This window comes from Mirounga angustirostris, unplaced genomic scaffold (assembly GCF_029215605.1).
Source record: "Mirounga angustirostris isolate CCGP_5_RB_7025 unplaced genomic scaffold, mMirAng1.0.hap1 SCAF_341, whole genome shotgun sequence".
NCBI classification, from domain to species: Eukaryota; Metazoa; Chordata; class Mammalia; order Carnivora; family Phocidae; genus Mirounga; species Mirounga angustirostris.
Window position 1 is genome coordinate 1 of NW_026992049.1, and position 26,532 is coordinate 26,532.

Sequence of the window (26,532 nt, forward strand, 5' to 3'; positions counted from 1 at the left end):
TGACCGCAGCCCCTGCTTCCCCCGGGGCCTGAGTTAGAAGCGGGGCCCAGGCCTTCCTTCCCTGCAGCTGCGTGCGGCGGAGGCTGGAAAAGTGACTCTGACTGGGGCGGGGGTGCGTTTGCTAGTGAGTGTGAGAGTCCAGATGCTCCTTTTCCTAGGATCGGACAGATGGGGGGTGGGCAGCACTCAGGGCAGGACTCAGAAATGCTCGGACCCCCAGTCGTGTTGGTGTTGATGGCAGGGAGTCAACTGGAACCAGACTTTTAATCCCAGCTCAGCTCCCATCCAGACACTGCCTTCCCTGGGTCAGCCTCCTCCTTCCCTCTGACACTAACCGCCCATACTTATAAGCCAAATTTAAGAACTCCAAGAAAAGAAAAGAAGAAGGAAAAGAAAAAGGAAAGAAGACCTCAGTGAGGAAGTGTTTTGCTGGTTCTTTCTCAGGGACAGACTGTGGTAGGTTGGGGAGCTCTCAAATAGTCTCAAGAATTGAGAAGTTTTCACCCATGTGAAGCTCAGGGTGTGGTTTAGATTTGTTTCTTCTGCCAACATCACTTAGAAAGGTCCTTAAATTCCATAGCTCCTTGATAAGGGGAGCCTTGCAGATGAAGATGTGTGCTCCCGGCCAAATGGTTGTTTTCCTTTGAGACAGATGGATTTGAATCCTGACTTCACCTCTCCCCAGCTTCAAGTCTTGAGCAATCTCTGTTCTGCCCTCCCTGGGCCTCCTTCAGTTGGGATCTGGGCTTTGGCAAAATGTTGGTAACTGCCTGAGCTGGGTGATGGCTTAGTGCTGGTTGGTTACTTTATATTAGTGCTACCCCTCACTGGGGGGGAGGGGGGTCTATGCAGCATTTGTGACTTGTCTGCCATGAGTCCGACTGGGAGAGAAATATTTAGAAACTTTGCAATTTGACATTGCCCCAACAGCTGAGGCCATGCCCCTCTTTCTAGTAATTATCTTTTATTGTCTTTTACTGAAGTTTGGGTCAGTGTGATGCATGAGAAATAAACTGGTGTGGGGGCACCTGGGAGGCTCATTTGGTTAAGCATCAGACTCCTGATTCAGCTCAGGTCATGAGATCAAGCCCCATGTCAGCTCCCCTGGGCGTGGAGCCAGTTTAAGATTCTCTCTTTCTCTCTTCTCTCTCACCCTCGCCCTCTGTCGCTCCCCACCCCCCCCAAAAAAAAGAAGAAGAAAGATAGAAACTGGTCCTTCATCACAGATCCTTTGAAAATAGCACCATGTTATACTAATCTCTTTTGTGACTACTTGAAATTTTTTTTGTAATAAACCATTAAAAAAAACTAACTGGGATATTTTTAAGAGAAACTATGTTAGTCAAAGCACAGAGTGGAACTATTAACAATGGTTACATGGTAAATGGGTAGTAGAAAAATTTCCACGCTTTTTCATAATTCACAATTGTCCTTCAGTAATTATGAGGTTGCTTTTATGGTTAGAAAAAAAATAAGTGTTGGCAGCAAATTTTTAAGAAGGAAAACTTCTAATATCTACCCCTTAGAGTTGTATGTTAAGGATAACATACATAAGGGCGCCTGCGTGGCTCAGGTCATGATCCTGGAGTCCCGGGATCGAGTCCGCATCGGGCTCCCTGCTCGGCGGGGGGTCTGCTTCTCCCTCTGACCCTCCCCCCCTCATGCTCTCTCTATCTCATTCTCTCTCTCAAATAAATAAATAAAATCTTAAAAAAAAAAAAAAAGGATAACATACATAAAATATTGGACCTGATCTAAATTGTAGTGTAGGGGAGGAAAACTTTTCCTTTCTTGCCTTCTAGGTTCTTCCACTGGTCTAATAATTAAGTTGACATGAGACAGAGTAACAGGAGAAAAACAGATTTAATTTTGTACCTATAGGAGCTTATAAAAATATAAGACTCAAAGAAGTGACCAAAGAAAGCAGCTTTCATACCTTTTAGATATAGAAACAATGATTTGCAGAGATTTAACCAAACAAGGGGATTTGAATTTGGGGTCTCAAATGAATGAAGAAGTAACAAAGTTTGTTTATACAGCCTTTTCAGCCTTGAATCTCCTATCTCTGAGTAAAGATGCCCTTTACCCTCCTGGTATAGGGAGGATACCTTCACAGGAGAGATTTATTTCCTGCTTTTAAGGGGATAAAGGAAAATCAGAGTGTCCTTCTTGCACCGACTGTTTTTTAAGTAACTTTAATTCCAAATAATTAATATGCAAAAAAAAAAATCAACATGCCAAAGTGACATATTTTGGGGTTGCATATTTTGCTCCCCTCAGTAGTAATGCTTTAAGAGGTGGCCATTTGCTTTAGATTAAAAATTAATCAACTCCACTAAAGTGCAGTAAATCAACTGTCTCTCTGGCCATTTACCTGAATGTTGAAGAATTGAGGCTTCTCTTTGTATTTGTACCTGCTGCTTAGTTTTGCAGTAGATTGGAAAGGTACTTGTGCCTTAGAATTTTACTACCATGATTTGCTAACTTGACCAATTAAAGCTTCTTCGAATGCGAAGAGAGACCACTGAGAAAGATAGTAAATGCCCAACAACCTGAAAACCATTGCAAATGTTAATGTGCATTAAGTAACTCTTTTCTTTTAAGATTTATTTATTTTCGAGAGAGAGTGCAGGGGGAGGGGCAGAGGGAAAGAGAGAGAGAGAGAGAAGCAGACTCCCCGCTGAGCACGGAGCCTGACATAGGACTCAATCTCACAACCCTGAGATGGTGACCTGAGCCAAAATCAAGAGTTGGATGCATAACTGACTGAGCGACCCAGACACTCCTGCATTAAGTAACTCTTATTTGCCCATAATCTCAACAGTTAAAACTCCTAAGTAGCTGACATGTTTGGGGGCAAACTAAAAATGATAGTAATAGCATGTATTAGGCCACTCTTCTAGGTCAGACAAGGTTTTATAAACATTCTCTGTCTTTATTTTCTCCACCATTCTTTTCAAGTAGGTAATAGCCCCATCTACTCTCAAGGAAACAAAATTGTCCTTTATAGGAAGAGACAAATGGTCTAGGTAAATAAGCTGATGTTGAGGATTTACTGATCAGAGCAACTTCCTGGTTACGGCTGAGGATTCAGGGATTGTTTTTTGACTTCTCCTCACCTGCAAGGTCATTGATGTTCATCATAACGCCCCATCCATGGAGGGGTCTTTGGATGTCAAGATTAAATGATTAATTTTAATGTTAATTTATTTTAATGTACTTCATTATCTGTGTGTGATGTGTAGGGTTTTTTAAAAAGATTTTATTTGTTGTATTTGAGACAGAGCAAGGGAGCGAGAGAGAGAGAGAGAGAGAGAGAGAGAGAGAGAGAGCATGAGTGGGGATGGGTGAGGGGTAGAGGGAGAGGGAGAAGCAGACTCCCCACTGAGCAGGGAGCCCGACGCAGGGAGCCAAGGAGGGACTCAATCCCAGGACCCCAGGATCATGACCTGAGCCGAAGGCAGATGCTTAACCAACTGAGCCACCCAGGCGCCCCTCTGTGCGTGATGTATGTTAACCAAACTATCCTTTTGAGACCCAGGATAGCCTATTCTTAAGGTGAAGTCTCAAATGCCTGGAGTCCAGGGTGGATCAGAGGTCATGGGCAGGGCAGGAAGGGGGCACAGGAGGAGCTGTAGTCACGAGGGGCAGAGGACACTCCACACAGGTGATCCCTACATTATCTCTTCTTACCATTGATAGTTTATGAGGATTACCCCAAGGTCATGGAGAGGGGAGGGGAAGTGGAACTTTGTACCCCCTACTATTACTATGAGCTTTTATCTTGTAGGAGCTGGGTGTCATTAAAGCCCTGGTGTCCCCCTCCAGGGACCATATTAGTGCCTGTTATAACAAATCACCGCCAACTTAGTGCCTTAAAATAGCAAGAGAATTTATTATCTTACAGCTCTGGAGGTCAGAAGCCAGATGCTGGTTCCATTGGGCTAAAATCAAGGTGTCAATAAGGATACGTTCCTTTCTGGAGGTTCTAGGGGGAGATTCATTGACTTGCCTTCTCCAGCTTCCAGAGAAACACTGTTGTGATGACATGGGGTCCACCCAGCTATTTGAGGATAAGCTCCCTATTTTAAGGTCTTTTGATGAGGAACCTAAATTCTGTCTACAACCTCAGTTCCCCTTTGCCATGTAACCTAATATAATCACAGGACACAGACATCTTTGGGGGCCACTATTCTGCCTACATCGGAGTCAGACCATTGATACAGTGCTCAGCACAGGGCTCAGCGCCCTGTTGCAGGTCCCTGAAGGCAGAGTCTGGGTGACTGGTTGTTGCTCACCACCTGTGCAAGCAGCCACATCATGAGGAATCAGGACACCCTGAAACAGTCACGTCTTAGAAATTTACTTAGACAGCAGTGTCTAATTTGCCTTTCATTTGTGCTCTTGCATTTGCCCCTCACTACAACTCCAGGAGAGATGGCATTGTTCCACGAATCAGGAGGAAACCGAGGCTCAGCTGGGTTGTTGGCAGGGTCTGTGGCTGTAGGTCGCAGGATCAGCCTTCCAGCCTAAGCCCTTTGTCCATAAGTTTGGTTCTCTTCCGACTGAGCCTTTATGGACACCTTTGACAGCAGGCACTATGACCCTAAGAATGCTGACTCTTTGGAGCCAAACAGATAAGTCACAGCCCAGCGTTGTCCACCCACTCCCTGACGCAGCAGAGACCAGACAAAAGGGAGGAACTTAAGCATAAAGCAAGGAAGGAAAAGGGGAACCTAAGCTCTGCCTGGTTTTCCAGTGGATGAATGCACCACTGAGGACAAGAAGTTGGTTATGTAATCTCTGAAGGTGAGCACGCTGCTGGGCTTCAGGCCAGTCATTCCCCAGATCCTGAGTGCCTGCTATTCCATGCAAGGGGGGAGGGGAGGGGTAAAACGATCCCCAAATCCAACAAGACCCAGCCTTCCTGGAGCTCCCCACTCTCGTGTTCAGGGAGACTGTGGATAAACTGCTGGCAATGAGGAGAGGCACGGATCACAAGGTGCTTGCCCTGTCCTCAGCCCCGAGCATGAAACTAACTCATTCTCTCCTCATAACAACACCATGAAGTCTGTACTGTACCCATTTTACAGATGAGACAGCTGGGGCACAAAGAAGTTAAACAACTTGCCCAAGCCCCTAAGGAGCGTGCATATTTGAACTCAGGCAATCTAGTTCTGGAATCCATGCCCCTAAGCACCGTGGTGTAAACAAAGGACCCAGGTGGTGAACAAGCACCATGCAGACGAGTCAGGCAGGGACAGGGAACCCCGCACCCTGGGCATTTTACACAGGAAACCACTCTAGTAAGAGCAGAGACCTGAGGGAGGAGGGGAGAGAGCTGTGGCATAGCTGGAAAGAAGGTTCCACAGAAGGAGCGGCAAGGGCAGGCTCTGAGTTTCCCAGGAACAAGGAGGGCTCCGTGGGGGCCATGGTGGGTGAGGCAGTTCAAGGACAGGCCTTCTGAGAGATGCAGAGGGCAGTGTGATGAGGCAGTTGCTAATGAGTGGGCAGTCTTTGGTGGTTCATTGTGAAACCCTCAGTTATAAGACTGTTATTGTCTCTGAATGTGGTAAGACAGGGGATTCCAGGAAAGTCAAATGTCAGAGTAAAACTGTGGATCAGCTCCCCACACCAGGGGAAAACGGAAGCTGAAGAAAGTAGAGGGCTCATCTGGAGACTCCACGTTTACGGGGAAGCCTTTCTTCTGGGCCACCTGTCAGTTGGGGTGGAAGTCCACTCTTCTTGGTCGGCCCGTTGGTGCTTCCTTCCTTAGCTGAATGTCTGGATCTGGGAGATGGGGGTACCAGGAGACGGCTCCTCCCCAGAGACGGGATGGTGAAGGGCACTGTGGCAGGCAAAGTATGGTCCCCAAAGAGATCCACATCCTAAGCCACAGAGCCTGTGGCTGTGTGACCTCACATGGCAAATGGGACCTTGCAGGTGTGACCAGGGATCCTGAGATGGTGAGATGACCCTGGATGGTAGGGCTCCGTGGGCCCAGTGTCATCATAAGGGTCCTCGAAGAGGGAGGCAGGAGAGTCAGACCAGAGTGGTGACATCATGAGAAGGAATCGGCCCTGTCTCTTCAATAAATGGTGCTGGGGAAACTGGATAGCACCATGGAGAAGAATGGAACCGGACCGCTTTCTTACACCACACACAAAGATAAACTCAAAATGGATGAAAGATGTGAGAGAGGAAACCATCAAAATCCTAGAGAACACAGGCAGCAACCTCTTCGAACTTGGCCTCAGCAACTGCTTGCTAGACAGGTCTTCAAAGGCAAGGGAAACAAAAGCAAAAATGAACTATTGGGACTCCATCAAGATAAAAAGTTTCTGCATAGCAAAGGAAACAGTCGATAAAACCAACAGGCAGCCTCCGGAATGGGAGAAGATATTTGCAGATGACATAGCTGATAAAGGGTTAGTATCCAAAATCTATAAAGAACTTACCAAACTCAACACCCAAAAAAACAAATAATCCAGTTAAGAAATGGGCAGAAGACATGAATAGACATTTTCCAAAGAAGATGTACAGATGGCCAACAGACACATGAAAAGATGCTCAACATCACTCATCATCAGGGAAATGCAAATCAAAACCACAATGAGATACCACCTCACACCTGTCAGAATGGCTAAAATTAACAACACGGGAAACGACAGGTGTTGGCGAGGATGCAGAGAAAGGGAAACCCTCTTACACTGTTGGTGGGAATGCAAACTGGTGCAGCCACTCTGGAAAACAGTGTAGAGGTTCCTCAAAAATTAAAAATAGAGGGCACCTGAGTGGCTCAGTCAGTTGAGCATCCAGCTCTTGATTTTGGCTCAGGTCATGATCTCAGGGTCGTGAAATTGAGCCCCACGGGTGCCTGGGTGGCTCAGATGGTTAAGCGTCTGCCTTCGGCTCAGGTCACGATCCCAGGGTCCTGGGATCGAGTCCCGCATCGGGCTCTCTGCTCCTTGGGAGCCTGCTTCTCCCTCTGCCTCTCTCTCTCTCTCTGTCTCTCATGAATAAATAAATAAAATCTTTAAAAAAAAAAAGAAATTGAGCCCCACATTGGGCTCCATGCTCTGCACAGAGTCTGCTTGGGATTCTCTCTCTCCCTGTCCCTCTTGTCTCTCCCTCTGCTCTCTCTCTCTCCCTCCCTCTCTCTCTCAAATAAATAAAATCTTTTTTAAAAAGTTAAAACTAGAACTGCCCTATGATCCAGCAATTGCACTACTAGGTATTTACCCAAAGGATACAAAAATACAGATTCTTATGGGCACATGCACCCCAGTGTTTATAGCAGCACTATCAACAATAACCAAACTATACAAAGAGCCCAAAGGGCCATCGACTGATGAATGGATAAAGAAGATGTGGTATAGCCATACAGTGGAATATTACTCAGCCATCTAAAAGAATGAAATCTTGCCATTTGCAACAATGTGGATCTAGTTGGAGTGTGTTATGCTAAGTGAAATAAATCAGAGAAAGACAAATACCATATGATTTCACTCGTGTGGAATTTAAGAAACAAAACAGATGAACAAAGGGGAAGAAAAAAAAGAGAGAGAGAGAAACCAAACCATTAGAGACTTTTTTTTTTTTTAAAGATTTTATTTATTTATTTGAGAGAGAGAGAATGAGAGACAGCACGAGAGGGAAGAGGGCAGAGGGAGAAGCAGACCCCCCGCTGAGCAGGGAGCCCGATGCGGGACTCGATCCCGGGACTCCAGGATCATGACCTGAGCCGAAGGCAGTCGCTTAACCAACTGAGCCACCCAGGCACCCCCACCATTAGAGACTCTTAACAATGGAGAACAAACTGAGGGTTGATGGAGGGAGGTGGGTGGGGGATGGGCTGATGGGCATTAAGGAGGGCACTTGTTGTGATGAGCACCGAGTGTTATACGTAAGTGATGAATCACTGAAGTCTACTCCTGAAACCAATATTGCACTGTATGTTAACTAACTAGAATTTAAATAAAAATTTAAAAAGGGGTACCTGGTTGGCTCAGTCGGTTAAGTGTCTGACTCTTGATTTCGGCTCAGGTCGTGATCTCGGGGGTCGTGGGATCAAACCCATGTCAGGCTCCGTGCTCAGTGCAGAGTCTGCTTGGGTTTCTCTCTCCTCTCCCTGTGCCCCTCCTGCTTGTGCTCTCTCTATATAAAATAAATGAATAAATCTTCAAAAAAAAATTTTTTTAAGAAAAATAAATAAATGGGTAGTCACTTAAAAAAAAGACAGAGAGAGAGAAGGAATCAGCCCATTGTTGCTGGGGGAAGGAGTCAGAGCCGAAGAATGTGGGCTGCTTCTAGAAGCTGCCTGAGGCAAGGAGCCATTTCTCCCCCAGAGCTTCCAGGAGGAACCCAGCCCCGACCACACCCTGACGTTAGCCCAGTGAGACCAGTTTCAAACTTCTGATCTCCAGAACTGTAAGCGATCAAGCTGGGTTGTTTTAAGACGCTAAATCGGCGCTACTTCATCTCAGCATCCATAGGAAACTGATAGGAAAGTAAAAGGAGGCTTCTGAGACTCTGACTCTGACCAGTGCCCGGCCCTAAGGAAGCCCTCCCCCGGGGGGTGGGGGGTGCTGCACCTTGCTCCCAGCAGCAGGCCTCCAGTCCGCACAGCAGCCTCAGTGAGCCAGATGGGCCTGCCCAGCAGAACAGCCTCCCTCCAGACGGCCCCAGCCTGCCTGCCTTTGGCCCTGGTGTGAACTGGCAGAAGTGTTGGTTAGCCGGTTGAATAAGGAACTGGAACGAAGGTCCTCCTGAGCTCAGAGCTGTGGAGACAGTGGGCCTTCTGGAAGTAAACAAGTGGCCACAGACTCTTGGTAACGCGCCTTTCAGAAGAAGAGCTGGCCACCATTCCCGGAGATTGGATGTGCTTACCGAAAACATGGTTTGAATTTCCTGCTCTGAATTCTGGAACAGCAGGTTCCAGAACCTTTCTTTCCACCTCCTGGGCATTTTCTCATTCGTCTTTCAGTCTCAGAGAGAGGCCCATCGTGATCGTGTTTTCTTGCAAGAGAAGAGGCTCCTGCGCTTGTGGTCCCCAGCCCTGTCCTGTGAAGTGCCTGCTTGGGTTGTGCCTCCCAGGTCACCCCAGGACGGGGCTCTGACCTTGGTGGTGGATCCCCAGGGGCGGGTGTGATTTGGCTGTTCGTGGATTTCCTGGTCTGGGGGTGGGCCTGGGGATCTGCATTTTAAGCGGGACCTTGGTGATTCTGATACTGGGGGTCCTTGGGAAACACTGCAACTCTTTACGAAGCCCAAAGGACGTGTCTCACCCTCCACATGCCTTTGGGCTTTGCACACCTGGTGTGGGGCGTGGGCGTGTGAGTGTGTGCACGTGTGTGGAAGTTTACCAGGCCCTCCCTTGGTACCAGTGCATGTCTGGGGTGAATGCCTGTCCCGTGGCCACCAATTCAATGTTCACTTAGGGACTGTATGGTTATTTAGCCCTTATTCCTGAAGAAGACAGTGGGGCCCAGACTGTCAAGTTAACCTGCCCAGCCGCACCTGCTTATTAGAGATAGAACACGAATTCCAGTCGAGCCGGACTCTGGCACCCGGGCCCCGTTCAGAAGAACTGGAATCTGCAGGCCCCAAGCCTCTCTTTCCTTCCATGGACGGTGTAGCTGGTGCCATATTTAGTGAAAGGTGGGGGTGAGGGGACATGCCTGGAGACCCTGGTAATAACCATTCCTGTACTTTGACAAGAACGGAGTTATGTGAATGGTTTGATGACGTGCATTTGAATATTGTTGTAATCAGATTTTCTCTTTCAACCCTCCCCCATTTCTCTCTCACCTCCGCCCCCTACTCTCACTCCCTGCCCCTTTCAAGACTCTCGCGCCCAGCTGCCAGCTCCTCGAAACCCGAAGGTTCACCTGTACAATGCTGAGCAGGTTCTGAGTTGGGAGCCGGGGTCGCTGAGCAATGACACAAGGCCGGTGGTCTACCAGGTGCAGTTCAAATAGTAAGCTGGATCTTTCTGTTGGCATCCTTACGGGGAGTGGTGCGGGGGGGCTGGGGGCCAGCCGATCGGGCTTGCCTCTTGGCAGGATTGAGGGCAAATCCACTGGAAGCAGATATTTCTCTTGTACTTTTAAAATCTCGGAGGACAGGGCGCCTGGGTGGCTCAGTCAGTTAAGCGACTGCCTTCGGCTCAGGTCATGATCCCGGAGTCCCGGGATCGAGTCCCGCATCGGGCTCCCTGCTCAGCGGGGAGTCTGTTTCTCCCTCTGACCCTCCCCCCTCTCGTGCTCTCTCTTTCTCATTCTCTCTCTCAAATAAATAAATAAAACCTTAAAAAAAAAAATCTCGGAGGACAGAGATTTCACCACCTCCCACTCACACGAAGGCTTAGACAGTATTGGTGTCAGAGACTCGGCTGCCTCCCCACAGGGCTTCTTAGTTGGGCGGGGAGACTGTTCTCACTGGTTTCAGGAGAGGTGTGTAGAAGAGGGCTTCCTGTCTAGAAAGGGCAGGAGGCACCTTGTAGCCTTCATCTTCTTCAAGTTTGAAAACCTGGTTATCGAACTTTACGGGCCAGATTTGACCTACTAAGGAAAGTATTCACTTCATTACTACTAATTCTCGATTTCTAAAAGGGGTTTTCCATTTCACACATTCTTCTGGCCCCTCATTCTCTCGCTCACCCGCTTTCACAGTTTATCATCGCTCGGTGTGCAACAGAAACGCGTAAGGGAAAAAGAAAGGCAGAATCGAAGTCCTCCGTTGTTACGTGTTTACCTCGTTACATAGGTTAAGAGAAGACTAAGTTAAAATTATTGGCCGAGTCATTTTATATTACCAGTTACACAAAATTTAAGGAAATGGTAATGCTCAGTGCTTGGGAGAGTGTGGTTGATGGAGATCGTGCTGGGTGAGGACGCGTTCGCACAGCCCTCCAGCAGAGTCATCCACCATAGAGCTAGAGACACAGAAATGTCCACGTCACTTTCCCCCTACGCAGGTAATACAAGCCCCCTTCAGAAAAAGAAAAAAAAAATGGGGTCCCCGGGTGGTTCGGTCAGTTAAGCGTCTGACTCTTGGTTTCAGCTCAGGTCATGATCTCCCAGTTGAGGGATGGAACCCTGAGTCGGGCTCTGTGCTCAGTGCGTAATCTGCTTCAGATTCTCTCTCCCTCTCCCAAAACTCTCGCTCTCTCAAATAAATAAATAAAATCTTAAAAAAAAAAAAAAAAGGAAAGGAAAAAAAGCCACTGGTATTCGTGAAGATAGACATTGAAGTATAAATTCATGTCCATCTGCAGAAAAATGCCAAATTGTGTCATGTTAACTAGTAGTTGAACATTAGGCAACTATTAAAAAGGATAATCTGGTAGTGGTCGCAACTGTGTAAAATTTGGACCATATCTGTGGTCAAGAACAGGGAAGGAACCTGGAAAAATTACGGGCACTTCATTTGTAAGAGGAGTGCGTCTCCAGGTGACTTCTTTTTCACCTTTGAATGTCCATTGTAACAACATTTGCTTAATAAAAATCGATTCTAAACCAGGGTTTAGGGGTCATCTCTGAATTACATTTAGCTGTTTCTCAAATAAGTGCCAATAATCTATTGTAAGCAGACCAGTCCACGAGGACCAGCTATATAATTTGTGGGGCCCAGCACAAAATGAAAATGGTGCAAGGCCCCCTGTCCAGAATTACTGAGAACTTCAAGATGGCGACAGCCGAGCATCAAACTGAGTGCCTCCTCAGAGGGGGGCTTTGTGCCCCTCCATGGGTCACGAGCCCGAGAAGCTGGCCCTCCTCAGCATTCAGTAAACATGATGTCGTAGAACTAAACAAGATTTCGGTGACAGGAAGTCACAGCTGATATCCTGACTCACATCCCTTAGCCTTGAAGGGGGAAGTACATCTCTGGGTCGACAGAGTTCAAGAGATAGTAGAAATATTCCTTGAAGGCTTTGACAGTTTCCTTTCCCAGACTGACATGTTTACTTCGTTTCCCTTTTGGAAAGCATTTTGCAGGTGTTTTTTTCAGGATAGAGGTTGGTTTTGGTAAAAGAAACAAAGGATGGGGTGAATGTGAACGTCCTTCTTTGGAAAAGTTGAGGGGTAATGAGAAACTGAAACCAGGGCTGGTCTTGTTTTCTTTTCCAATCGCAGATTTGATGAGAGGCGGGCCTTTGCTCTTGTTTTGTTTTTAGAGACTTTTACATGTTTGGGACATTTTAGCGACATGAAATAATTTCATTTTGAGACTTGTGGGACTTAGAACTTTTCCATCCTGTTTCTCTACAGTAAAGCGTTACTGTAATTAGAAATGAAGGTGCCTGTTTTCTGACAGTACAGCAACCAAAGCCAAAATTACACTGAGCACTGTGGGAAAATGTCAAGTTTAAATCAGGGGTTGCAGAGAGTGTGGCCTTCAGGCTGTGTTTGACCCCCAGTGTTTAATTTTTTTTTTTTTTTCACTTAGTGCCAACATTAAAAAATCTGGAGATTTCACTTTGAGAAAACTTGACCTGACCAGCCCAGTCTTCTGAAAACGTTTTTTTATTTCATTTTATTTTTCTGATTTTAACAGCAACACGTGTTCTTTACAAAAAGGCTAGAACACCCAGAAAAGTAGAAAGAATAAAATTTAAACAACCTAGTGCTCTACAGCCCAAGAATAATCCCTGTTCTCCTTCTGGCGTATTTCTCTATAGACTTTTTTCTAAATGCATGCACTTGGTTTGAAAATGTGCTAGGGTATGCGTAAAAATGAAACAAAACTGGGGTTACGCTTTTGGGTGCTGCTTCCTTTTTTTTTTTTTTTTTCAAGATTTTTTAATTTATCTATTTGAGAGAGAGAGAATGAGAGACAGAGAGCACGAGAGGGAAGAGGGCAGAGGGAGAAGCAGACCCCCTGCCGAGCAGGGAGCCCGATGCGGGACTCGATCCCGGGACTCCAGGATCATGACCCGAGCCGAAAGCAGTCGCTTAACCAACTGAGCCAGCCAGGCGCCCCCCCCCCTTTTTTTTTTCAACCAAACATAGTTAAGTGTATGAGCACTTTTCCTCCTAATGGTCTCTGTGTAAACATTTTTACTGCTCATTTTATTAGATGATGCATCACACATGATGTATTTAACGCTTCCCCACTTGCGGGTGTAGACGGTCACCAGCTTGGGTCCTCGTACATAAATCATCTGATTGTTTTCTTCATTTGTAGCAGAGGGATTGCTGGGTCAGAGGGGACACTTGCCATTTTTGGAAGTGATCTAACAGAGGCCAAACAGTGAAGTCCATAGTCGCCCAGGTGTGGAACCTGGCACCATTTACATGGTGCTTCCTGGGCACCAGGTCCTGGCTCAGGCACTTTCCTAATGTCGGCTGGTGCAACCTTCATGATCCCTCGGGGAGGCAAATACCATAATTTATCCCCATTTTATAGATAAGGGACTAAGGAACAGAGAGGCAGGTGATGGGGATTTGAACCCAGGTCATCTGGCTCCAGAGTCCATGTGTTCAACCACCATGCTGTGCTCCCTCTCATGATGAGGGCTGCTTTCGAACTGAAATTCAGGGTCAGAGGCAGTCCATGATGGATACATGGTGAGGGGGCGCCCGCTGGACTGTCGGGGTGAGACTCGGCCACGCCCGGGCCACGACAGGAGGCCAAGTCTGGCGGTGGGCGGAGCCGTGCTCGAGGCCGGGGTCACTGAAGTGCGGCCAACATCATCCCCTTATTTACCCCCTTTGCGAAGAGAGGGGGAGGCGGCCTCCAGAACGCAGCTTCCTTTTCCGCACTTCCCCCTGAAACTGCTGTCATGGGCCAGCTGTCACTTAAATTGGGAGGGTTTGTCCCCCCTTAGGCCCCTTTGTGGAGAAACATTGTTCAAAAGCAGTTCTGAGACAGGGCCAAGAGTGGAGGAGAGGGGAGGATGGGGAACAGGAGTAGTCCATTCCCTGGTAAGTCGGGAAATGAGCCTTTGAAATGTGGGGAGCCTTTTGCCCAAGTTCAACAGCTGGGATCTGCAGGGGAGAAGGTTAGAGTATCTCTAAGTATCTGTATAACTTTTTAAAGATCGCTTACCCCTTCTAAAGCACACCCCTAATCTAAGACGGGGCTACATGTGCTTAGGGGGATCCCCCTCCCCAGTAGAGTCTGGCCCCTGGGGCTTGGTGGTAATGTGAGTATGGCAGCATCTTCCACGGAAGCCACGGCCACGCATCTTGAAGTGGCCTTCATCTTGCCACTGGCCACTTTGACAGAGGAGTCTCCAGTCAGGGTCAAAGGCACCCTTAGAAGTGTGGTGTGTGAGAGCTGGTGGCAGGGATCCCCAGCCTCGTCTCTTCTGTCTCCCCAACCTTGCTTCCTAGGCCAGAGATGCTGTGGGGCGCATAGCCTGTCTCTACAGAGCACACAGCCTACTGCCCCCCACTGAGGTCCCTAGCAGCCACCTCTCTGGTTTTTCTCAAGTCTGTCACCTAAGCACAGAGATTAAAGCTGGAGAGTAGAGTTCCATGTGGGGGTGTGGCATTGGGACTCTGGGGAATGCATTGTCATTTACAAGAATATGTGACCTCGTATTTAGCAGGGTTTTCTTTTTTTTTTTTTAAAGATTTTATTTATTTATTTGACAGAGAGAGACACAGAGAGAGAGGGAACACAAGCAGGGGGAGTGGGAGAGGGAGAAGCAGGCTTCCTGCGGAGCAGGGAGCCCGATGTGGGGCTCGATCCCAGGACCCTGAGATCATGACCTGAGCCGAAGGCAGACGCTTAACGACTGAGCCACCCAGGCACCCCTTAGCAGGGTTTTCATACGGGTGATGCAAACTTTAAATGGGCAGCTGTGGGATAAAACAAACTCCACACCAGCAAGAAGCATGAGTGGGGTTTGTATGAACACGGTATCTTTCCTAAGACATTGGCTACAGAGGCTGAGTTTGAAGAATCAAAATCAGTTGCAGGACTGAATGGGAAATGTCTGATAAGAGACTTGCATCCAGAGTATATAAAGAACTCTTACAACTCAACAATTAAAAGACAACCCAATTAAAATACAGAGAAAGGGTTTGAGTAGACAGTTCTCCAAAGAAAATATACAAATGGCCAATAAATACATAAAAAGATGCCCAACATCAATATTCATCAAAGAAATGCGAATTTAAGGGCACCTGGGTGGCTCAGTTGGTTAAGCGACTGCCTTCGGCTCAGGTCATGATCCTGGAGTCCCGGGATCGAGTCCCACATTGGGCTCCCTGCTCGGCGGGGAGTCTGCTTCTCCCTCTCCCACTCCCCGTTTGTGTTCCCTCTCTCGCTGTGTCTTTCTCTGTCAAATAAATAAATAAAATCTTTAAAAAAAAAAAAAGAAATGCGAATTTAAGACCACAGTGATCCACCACAGCACCACCACTAGGATGGCCATAAAAAAAAAAAAAGAGGCATAATGACAAGCGTTGGTGAGGATGTGGAGAAATTGGAACCCTCGTACATTGCAGCTGGGAGTGTAAAATGGTGCAGCCACTTTGGAAGACAGTTTAAAATAAGAGTTAGACCCATCAGTTCCACTCCTAGGCGTTCAGCCCAGAGAATTGAGAAGTTATTTCCACAAAGAAATTTGCACGTGAATATTTCTTAGCGTTACACACAACAGCAAAAAAGTGGGAACAGCCACCATGTCCAGAAACAGGTGAACAGAGAAACGGTATGTACTCTAAGTGTATGCTGGGATCGTGTTCGGCCCTCAGAAGGGGGCTACGGTATGACGCATCACGCCTGAAAACACGCCAGGTGGAAAGAGACAATCAGAAAAGACCATGCCGTCTATGAGCCCGTTTGTAAGAAATGTCCAGGAGAGGCAAATCCGTAGAAACTGAAAGTAGACAATTAATGGTCGCCCAGGGCTTAGGGGGTTAGGGCACAGTGGGGAGCAAGTGCTAATAGGTACGGGGTTTCTTTGGGGGACTGATAAAAGCACCCTAGAATTGATCATGGTGATGGCGGCACAGCCCTTCGAATCTGTACACTTTAACTGGGGTGGAGTCTTCGGTCTGCAAGTTGTATCTCAGGAAAGCTGCTTATTAAAAAATCGGCTCTGGGGAAACCGCTGGCTGTGGCAGAAGAGAGAAGTCCGTGAAGTGAAAGCCTTTTTTCCTTTGCAGCCCCTCTGACAGTAGGTGGTACGACACCAGGGACATAGGCGTGGACTGTATGAACGTCACCACGACGGAGTGTAACTTCACCCCAACTAGCCTGTCAAATGGTTTCCCACCACATTTCAACGTCTCTTTACGTGTCCGAGCTAAGTTGGAGGACCTGGTTTCCCCATGGCTGTCAGTGCCTTGGTTCCTGTACTATTGGAATGGTAAGAGAACTTGGCTGTAAAACTTCTTTATCATTTAGGCTTTCTTCACTTTACTCCTCACTGAGAAGTATGGATTCCATGCACCCCAGTCCTGTCTCTGACTCCGCATAGCCAGCAAACAGGTGGGTATGACGGTCAAACCCCAGGACTGAGCATGGAGGCTGGTGCTGGAGGAGTGTGATTTGCTAGACCAGGGGCTGGCAAACCACAGCCCGTGGGCCACATCCAGCCCACCAACCTGTTGTTGTAAATAAAGTTTTAGTAGAACACAATTTCACCGTCTTTTAATAACGTATGGTCTATGGATGCTTTGGGCCACAGCAATAGAGTTGAACAGTTGCAGCAGGGATTGTCTGGCCCGCGAAGCCTAATTTACCAAAAAAGCTTGCTGGCCTCTGGGCTGGATGGGACACTAGCATATTGGCTTCAGTGATCCCCCTCATCTCTTCTGACACAACTTCCTTTATGTTCAAGAAAGACTTTCATTCAGCCTTGAACAGTGCCTGGCACAGAGCGGATATGCCGGAAAGCTTGGTTGAATGAGCAGATGTGCTCCCGGAAATCGGAAGAGGGCGTAAGAATCGACAGATACTAGTTTGTACATTCGCTCCTTCCATGATTCATGTCTCACATGGTCAGCTGTGTCCCAGGTTTCTTCAGTGTTTATGGTTTAGGCAAACAAAGTATGGGATCCTGACTCAAACAGAAACAGAGGTAGAAGACAGCTGAGGAAGTTTGGTCACTGTGTAGCTATTTGATGATCTAGTAAGCGATTATTGTTAGTTTATCTTAGGTATTATCATGGTATTTTATGTTTTTAAAAGCGGGGGTCCTATCCTTTAGAGACACATACTGGAGTTTTTACATGAGATGATGTGATGTTTGGGGTTTGTTCAAAATAATCCAGAGAGTGGGAGGGCTGAGGGAAAGGGGGATGAGAGGAACAAAATTGGCCATGACCTGACGGCCATGCGGCCGCCTCCGTCGCTCCGTCGCTCCTGTCGCTGCTGCTGCCGCTGCTGTTGCTGCTCGGCGGCCGCGCCGCCGCCGCGGCCCTGGCAGGTAAGCCCGGCCTGGGGAGGCGTCGTCGCGGCGGGTTGCGACCCGAGGGGTGCCCCGCGCGGGTGAGGGGTGCGAAGAGCCCGCAGTGGAGGCGGGGGAGGGGCGGCTTGCGCGAAGCCTGACGTGGGTGTGGGGTGTGGGCTGGCCGGCCGGGAATTCCGGGCAGTCCCTGGGCGGGGAGCCCGCGGGCTCCCGAGCAGCCGCGGGACGGCGGTCGGTCCTCCCGGCGCCCGCGCCCCGGATCACCCCTTCGAGGCCCGAGACGCTGCCTCTGCCCCTGCGTGACTCGGGACACTCTGCGGCTCGTCTTCTCCCACCCCCGCGCCGCCGCTCCCTGCAGCCGAGCGCGGCCGAGGTCCGCGAATGTCTCCGCGTGAACAAAGGAAGAGCGACTGCAAGGCTCGGGAAAGGGCCGCCTCTGCCCGCCACACGTTCTTCATCCTGGCCTGGCTGACCGCAGCCCCTGCTTCCCCCGGGGCCTGAGTTAGAAGCGGGGCCCAGGCCTTCCTTCCCTGCAGCTGCGTGCGGCGGAGGCTGGAAAAGTGACTCTGACTGGGGCGGGGGTGCGTTTGCTAGTGAGTGTGAGAGTCCAGATGCTCCTTTTCCTAGGATCGGACAGATGGGGGGTGGGCAGCACTCAGGGCAGGACTCAGAAATGCTCGGACCCCCAGTCGTGTTGGTGTTGATGGCAGGGAGTCAACTGGAACCAGACTTTTAATCCCAGCTCAGCTCCCATCCAGACACTGCCTTCCCTGGGTCAGCCTCCTCCTTCCCTCTGACACTAACCGCCCATACTTATAAGCCAAATTTAAGAACTCCAAGAAAAGAAAAGAAGAAGGAAAAGAAAAAGGAAAGAAGACCTCAGTGAGGAAGTGTTTTGCTGGTTCTTTCTCAGGGACAGACTGTGGTAGGTTGGGGAGCTCTCAAATAGTCTCAAGAATTGAGAAGTTTTCACCCATGTGAAGCTCAGGGTGTGGTTTAGATTTGTTTCTTCTGCCAACATCACTTAGAAAGGTCCTTAAATTCCATAGCTCCTTGATAAGGGGAGCCTTGCAGATGAAGATGTGTGCTCCCGGCCAAATGGTTGTTTTCCTTTGAGACAGATGGATTTGAATCCTGACTTCACCTCTCCCCAGCTTCAAGTCTTGAGCAATCTCTGTTCTGCCCTCCCTGGGCCTCCTTCAGTTGGGATCTGGGCTTTGGCAAAATGTTGGTAACTGCCTGAGCTGGGTGATGGCTTAGTGCTGGTTGGTTACTTTATATTAGTGCTACCCCTCACTGGGGGGGAGGGGGGTCTATGCAGCATTTGTGACTTGTCTGCCATGAGTCCGACTGGGAGAGAAATATTTAGAAACTTTGCAATTTGACATTGCCCCAACAGCTGAGGCCATGCCCCTCTTTCTAGTAATTATCTTTTATTGTCTTTTACTGAAGTTTGGGTCAGTGTGATGCATGAGAAATAAACTGGTGTGGGGGCACCTGGGAGGCTCATTTGGTTAAGCATCAGACTCCTGATTCAGCTCAGGTCATGAGATCAAGCCCCATGTCAGCTCCCCTGGGCGTGGAGCCAGTTTAAGATTCTCTCTTTCTCTCTTCTCTCTCACCCTCGCCCTCTGTCGCTCCCCACCCCCCCCAAAAAAAAGAAGAAGAAAGATAGAAACTGGTCCTTCATCACAGATCCTTTGAAAATAGCACCATGTTATACTAATCTCTTTTGTGACTACTTGAAATTTTTTTTGTAATAAACCATTAAAAAAAACTAACTGGGATATTTTTAAGAGAAACTATGTTAGTCAAAGCACAGAGTGGAACTATTAACAATGGTTACATGGTAAATGGGTAGTAGAAAAATTTCCACGCTTTTTCATAATTCACAATTGTCCTTCAGTAATTATGAGGTTGCTTTTATGGTTAGAAAAAAAATAAGTGTTGGCAGCAAATTTTTAAGAAGGAAAACTTCTAATATCTACCCCTTAGAGTTGTATGTTAAGGATAACATACATAAGGGCGCCTGCGTGGCTCAGGTCATGATCCTGGAGTCCCGGGATCGAGTCCGCATCGGGCTCCCTGCTCGGCGGGGGGTCTGCTTCTCCCTCTGACCCTCCCCCCCTCATGCTCTCTCTATCTCATTCTCTCTCTCAAATAAATAAATAAAATCTTAAAAAAAAAAAAAAAGGATAACATACATAAAATATTGGACCTGATCTAAATTGTAGTGTAGGGGAGGAAAACTTTTCCTTTCTTGCCTTCTAGGTTCTTCCACTGGTCTAATAATTAAGTTGACATGAGACAGAGTAACAGGAGAAAAACAGATTTAATTTTGTACCTATAGGAGCTTATAAAAATATAAGACTCAAAGAAGTGACCAAAGAAAGCAGCTTTCATACCTTTTAGATATAGAAACAATGATTTGCAGAGATTTAACCAAACAAGGGGATTTGAATTTGGGGTCTCAAATGAATGAAGAAGTAACAAAGTTTGTTTATACAGCCTTTTCAGCCTTGAATCTCCTATCTCTGAGTAAAGATGCCCTTTACCCTCCTGGTATAGGGAGGATACCTTCACAGGAGAGATTTATTTCCTGCTTTTAAGGGGATAAAGGAAAATCAGAGTGTCCTTCTTGCACCGACTGTTTTTTAAGTAACTTTAATTCCAAATAATTAATATGCAAAAAAAAAAATCAACATGCCAAAGTGACATATTTTGGGGTTGCATATTTTGCTCCCCTCAGTAGTAATGCTTTAAGAGGTGGCCATTTGCTTTAGATTAAAAATTAATCAACTCCACTAAAGTGCAGTAAATCAACTGTCTCTCTGGCCATTTACCTGAATGTTGAAGAATTGAGGCTTCTCTTTGTATTTGTACCTGCTGCTTAGTTTTGCAGTAGATTGGAAAGGTACTTGTGCCTTAGAATTTTACTACCATGATTTGCTAACTTGACCAATTAAAGCTTCTTCGAATGCGAAGAGAGACCACTGAGAAAGATAGTAAATGCCCAACAACCTGAAAACCATTGCAAATGTTAATGTGCATTAAGTAACTCTTTTCTTTTAAGATTTATTTATTTTCGAGAGAGAGTGCAGGGGGAGGGGCAGAGGGAAAGAGAGAGAGAGAGAGAAGCAGACTCCCCGCTGAGCACGGAGCCTGACATAGGACTCAATCTCACAACCCTGAGATGGTGACCTGAGCCAAAATCAAGAGTTGGATGCATAACTGACTGAGCGACCCAGACACTCCTGCATTAAGTAACTCTTATTTGCCCATAATCTCAACAGTTAAAACTCCTAAGTAGCTGACATGTTTGGGGGCAAACTAAAAATGATAGTAATAGCATGTATTAGGCCACTCTTCTAGGTCAGACAAGGTTTTATAAACATTCTCTGTCTTTATTTTCTCCACCATTCTTTTCAAGTAGGTAATAGCCCCATCTACTCTCAAGGAAACAAAATTGTCCTTTATAGGAAGAGACAAATGGTCTAGGTAAATAAGCTGATGTTGAGGATTTACTGATCAGAGCAACTTCCTGGTTACGGCTGAGGATTCAGGGATTGTTTTTTGACTTCTCCTCACCTGCAAGGTCATTGATGTTCATCATAACGCCCCATCCATGGAGGGGTCTTTGGATGTCAAGATTAAATGATTAATTTTAATGTTAATTTATTTTAATGTACTTCATTATCTGTGTGTGATGTGTAGGGTTTTTTAAAAAGATTTTATTTGTTGTATTTGAGACAGAGCAAGGGAGCGAGAGAGAGAGAGAGAGAGAGAGAGAGAGAGAGAGAGCATGAGTGGGGATGGGTGAGGGGTAGAGGGAGAGGGAGAAGCAGACTCCCCACTGAGCAGGGAGCCCGACGCAGGGAGCCAAGGAGGGACTCAATCCCAGGACCCCAGGATCATGACCTGAGCCGAAGGCAGATGCTTAACCAACTGAGCCACCCAGGCGCCCCTCTGTGCGTGATGTATGTTAACCAAACTATCCTTTTGAGACCCAGGATAGCCTATTCTTAAGGTGAAGTCTCAAATGCCTGGAGTCCAGGGTGGATCAGAGGTCATGGGCAGGGCAGGAAGGGGGCACAGGAGGAGCTGTAGTCACGAGGGGCAGAGGACACTCCACACAGGTGATCCCTACATTATCTCTTCTTACCATTGATAGTTTATGAGGATTACCCCAAGGTCATGGAGAGGGGAGGGGAAGTGGAACTTTGTACCCCCTACTATTACTATGAGCTTTTATCTTGTAGGAGCTGGGTGTCATTAAAGCCCTGGTGTCCCCCTCCAGGGACCATATTAGTGCCTGTTATAACAAATCACCGCCAACTTAGTGCCTTAAAATAGCAAGAGAATTTATTATCTTACAGCTCTGGAGGTCAGAAGCCAGATGCTGGTTCCATTGGGCTAAAATCAAGGTGTCAATAAGGATACGTTCCTTTCTGGAGGTTCTAGGGGGAGATTCATTGACTTGCCTTCTCCAGCTTCCAGAGAAACACTGTTGTGATGACATGGGGTCCACCCAGCTATTTGAGGATAAGCTCCCTATTTTAAGGTCTTTTGATGAGGAACCTAAATTCTGTCTACAACCTCAGTTCCCCTTTGCCATGTAACCTAATATAATCACAGGACACAGACATCTTTGGGGGCCACTATTCTGCCTACATCGGAGTCAGACCATTGATACAGTGCTCAGCACAGGGCTCAGCGCCCTGTTGCAGGTCCCTGAAGGCAGAGTCTGGGTGACTGGTTGTTGCTCACCACCTGTGCAAGCAGCCACATCATGAGGAATCAGGACACCCTGAAACAGTCACGTCTTAGAAATTTACTTAGACAGCAGTGTCTAATTTGCCTTTCATTTGTGCTCTTGCATTTGCCCCTCACTACAACTCCAGGAGAGATGGCATTGTTCCACGAATCAGGAGGAAACCGAGGCTCAGCTGGGTTGTTGGCAGGGTCTGTGGCTGTAGGTCGCAGGATCAGCCTTCCAGCCTAAGCCCTTTGTCCATAAGTTTGGTTCTCTTCCGACTGAGCCTTTATGGACACCTTTGACAGCAGGCACTATGACCCTAAGAATGCTGACTCTTTGGAGCCAAACAGATAAGTCACAGCCCAGCGTTGTCCACCCACTCCCTGACGCAGCAGAGACCAGACAAAAGGGAGGAACTTAAGCATAAAGCAAGGAAGGAAAAGGGGAACCTAAGCTCTGCCTGGTTTTCCAGTGGATGAATGCACCACTGAGGACAAGAAGTTGGTTATGTAATCTCTGAAGGTGAGCACGCTGCTGGGCTTCAGGCCAGTCATTCCCCAGATCCTGAGTGCCTGCTATTCCATGCAAGGGGGGAGGGGAGGGGTAAAACGATCCCCAAATCCAACAAGACCCAGCCTTCCTGGAGCTCCCCACTCTCGTGTTCAGGGAGACTGTGGATAAACTGCTGGCAATGAGGAGAGGCACGGATCACAAGGTGCTTGCCCTGTCCTCAGCCCCGAGCATGAAACTAACTCATTCTCTCCTCATAACAACACCATGAAGTCTGTACTGTACCCATTTTACAGATGAGACAGCTGGGGCACAAAGAAGTTAAACAACTTGCCCAAGCCCCTAAGGAGCGTGCATATTTGAACTCAGGCAATCTAGTTCTGGAATCCATGCCCCTAAGCACCGTGGTGTAAACAAAGGACCCAGGTGGTGAACAAGCACCATGCAGACGAGTCAGGCAGGGACAGGGAACCCCGCACCCTGGGCATTTTACACAGGAAACCACTCTAGTAAGAGCAGAGACCTGAGGGAGGAGGGGAGAGAGCTGTGGCATAGCTGGAAAGAAGGTTCCACAGAAGGAGCGGCAAGGGCAGGCTCTGAGTTTCCCAGGAACAAGGAGGGCTCCGTGGGGGCCATGGTGGGTGAGGCAGTTCAAGGACAGGCCTTCTGAGAGATGCAGAGGGCAGTGTGATGAGGCAGTTGCTAATGAGTGGGCAGTCTTTGGTGGTTCATTGTGAAACCCTCAGTTATAAGACTGTTATTGTCTCTGAATGTGGTAAGACAGGGGATTCCAGGAAAGTCAAATGTCAGAGTAAAACTGTGGATCAGCTCCCCACACCAGGGGAAAACGGAAGCTGAAGAAAGTAGAGGGCTCATCTGGAGACTCCACGTTTACGGGGAAGCCTTTCTTCTGGGCCACCTGTCAGTTGGGGTGGAAGTCCACTCTTCTTGGTCGGCCCGTTGGTGCTTCCTTCCTTAGCTGAATGTCTGGATCTGGGAGATGGGGGTACCAGGAGACGGCTCCTCCCCAGAGACGGGATGGTGAAGGGCACTGTGGCAGGCAAAGTATGGTCCCCAAAGAGATCCACATCCTAAGCCACAGAGCCTGTGGCTGTGTGACCTCACATGGCAAATGGGACCTTGCAGGTGTGACCAGGGATCCTGAGATGGTGAGATGACCCTGGATGGTAGGGCTCCGTGGGCCCAGTGTCATCATAAGGGTCCTCGAAGAGGGAGGCAGGAGAGTCAGACCAGAGTGGTGACATCATGAGAAGGAATCGGCCCTGTCTCTTCAATAAATGGTGCTGGGGAAACTGGATAGCACCATGGAGAAGAATGGAACCGGACCGCTTTCTTACACCACACACAAAGATAAACTCAAAATGGATGAAAGATGTGAGAGAGGAAACCATCAAAATCCTAGAGAACACAGGCAGCAACCTCTTCGAACTTGGCCTCAGCAACTGCTTGCTAGACAGGTCTTCAAAGGCAAGGGAAACAAAAGCAAAAATGAACTATTGGGACTCCATCAAGATAAAAAGTTTCTGCATAGCAAAGGAAACAGTCGATAAAACCAACAGGCAGCCTCCGGAATGGGAGAAGATATTTGCAGATGACATAGCTGATAAAGGGTTAGTATCCAAAATCTATAAAGAACTTACCAAACTCAACACCCAAAAAAACAAATAATCCAGTTAAGAAATGGGCAGAAGACATGAATAGACATTTTCCAAAGAAGATGTACAGATGGCCAACAGACACATGAAAAGATGCTCAACATCACTCATCATCAGGGAAATGCAAATCAAAACCACAATGAGATACCACCTCACACCTGTCAGAATGGCTAAAATTAACAACACGGGAAACGACAGGTGTTGGCGAGGATGCAGAGAAAGGGAAACCCTCTTACACTGTTGGTGGGAATGCAAACTGGTGCAGCCACTCTGGAAAACAGTGTAGAGGTTCCTCAAAAATTAAAAATAGAGGGCACCTGAGTGGCTCAGTCAGTTGAGCATCCAGCTCTTGATTTTGGCTCAGGTCATGATCTCAGGGTCGTGAAATTGAGCCCCACGGGTGCCTGGGTGGCTCAGATGGTTAAGCGTCTGCCTTCGGCTCAGGTCACGATCCCAGGGTCCTGGGATCGAGTCCCGCATCGGGCTCTCTGCTCCTTGGGAGCCTGCTTCTCCCTCTGCCTCTCTCTCTCTCTCTGTCTCTCATGAATAAATAAATAAAATCTTTAAAAAAAAAAAGAAATTGAGCCCCACATTGGGCTCCATGCTCTGCACAGAGTCTGCTTGGGATTCTCTCTCTCCCTGTCCCTCTTGTCTCTCCCTCTGCTCTCTCTCTCTCCCTCCCTCTCTCTCTCAAATAAATAAAATCTTTTTTAAAAAGTTAAAACTAGAACTGCCCTATGATCCAGCAATTGCACTACTAGGTATTTACCCAAAGGATACAAAAATACAGATTCTTATGGGCACATGCACCCCAGTGTTTATAGCAGCACTATCAACAATAACCAAACTATACAAAGAGCCCAAAGGGCCATCGACTGATGAATGGATAAAGAAGATGTGGTATAGCCATACAGTGGAATATTACTCAGCCATCTAAAAGAATGAAATCTTGCCATTTGCAACAATGTGGATCTAGTTGGAGTGTGTTATGCTAAGTGAAATAAATCAGAGAAAGACAAATACCATATGATTTCACTCGTGTGGAATTTAAGAAACAAAACAGATGAACAAAGGGGAAGAAAAAAAAGAGAGAGAGAGAAACCAAACCATTAGAGACTTTTTTTTTTTTTAAAGATTTTATTTATTTATTTGAGAGAGAGAGAATGAGAGACAGCACGAGAGGGAAGAGGGCAGAGGGAGAAGCAGACCCCCCGCTGAGCAGGGAGCCCGATGCGGGACTCGATCCCGGGACTCCAGGATCATGACCTGAGCCGAAGGCAGTCGCTTAACCAACTGAGCCACCCAGGCACCCCCACCATTAGAGACTCTTAACAATGGAGAACAAACTGAGGGTTGATGGAGGGAGGTGGGTGGGGGATGGGCTGATGGGCATTAAGGAGGGCACTTGTTGTGATGAGCACCGAGTGTTATACGTAAGTGATGAATCACTGAAGTCTACTCCTGAAACCAATATTGCACTGTATGTTAACTAACTAGAATTTAAATAAAAATTTAAAAAGGGGTACCTGGTTGGCTCAGTCGGTTAAGTGTCTGACTCTTGATTTCGGCTCAGGTCGTGATCTCGGGGGTCGTGGGATCAAACCCATGTCAGGCTCCGTGCTCAGTGCAGAGTCTGCTTGGGTTTCTCTCTCCTCTCCCTGTGCCCCTCCTGCTTGTGCTCTCTCTATATAAAATAAATGAATAAATCTTCAAAAAAAAATTTTTTTAAGAAAAATAAATAAATGGGTAGTCACTTAAAAAAAAGACAGAGAGAGAGAAGGAATCAGCCCATTGTTGCTGGGGGAAGGAGTCAGAGCCGAAGAATGTGGGCTGCTTCTAGAAGCTGCCTGAGGCAAGGAGCCATTTCTCCCCCAGAGCTTCCAGGAGGAACCCAGCCCCGACCACACCCTGACGTTAGCCCAGTGAGACCAGTTTCAAACTTCTGATCTCCAGAACTGTAAGCGATCAAGCTGGGTTGTTTTAAGACGCTAAATCGGCGCTACTTCATCTCAGCATCCATAGGAAACTGATAGGAAAGTAAAAGGAGGCTTCTGAGACTCTGACTCTGACCAGTGCCCGGCCCTAAGGAAGCCCTCCCCCGGGGGGTGGGGGGTGCTGCACCTTGCTCCCAGCAGCAGGCCTCCAGTCCGCACAGCAGCCTCAGTGAGCCAGATGGGCCTGCCCAGCAGAACAGCCTCCCTCCAGACGGCCCCAGCCTG

General features: G+C 47.6%; 1 protein-coding gene across 10 annotated transcripts in view; it reads left to right on the top strand.

Moving 5' to 3' along the window:
* Positions 1 to 42: 42 nt before the first annotated feature.
* LOC135363483 (interferon gamma receptor 2-like) overlaps positions 43 to 26,532 on the top strand; it is a 33,249-nt gene continuing 6,759 nt past the window's right edge. The window contains exons 1-5 of one of the 10 annotated variants that reach the window (XR_010409164.1): positions 43 to 456; positions 4,433 to 4,809; positions 5,944 to 6,428; positions 9,847 to 9,979; positions 16,125 to 16,327. Coding sequence is in view for 1 of the 10 variants with exons in the window: in XM_064583994.1 (XP_064440064.1) it covers positions 8,880 to 8,934; positions 9,847 to 9,979; positions 16,125 to 16,327 (391 nt within the window). In the remaining 9 variants the exon portion in view is untranslated. The other 9 variants (XR_010409163.1, XR_010409162.1, XR_010409166.1 and 6 more) reach the window with 9 other exon arrangements.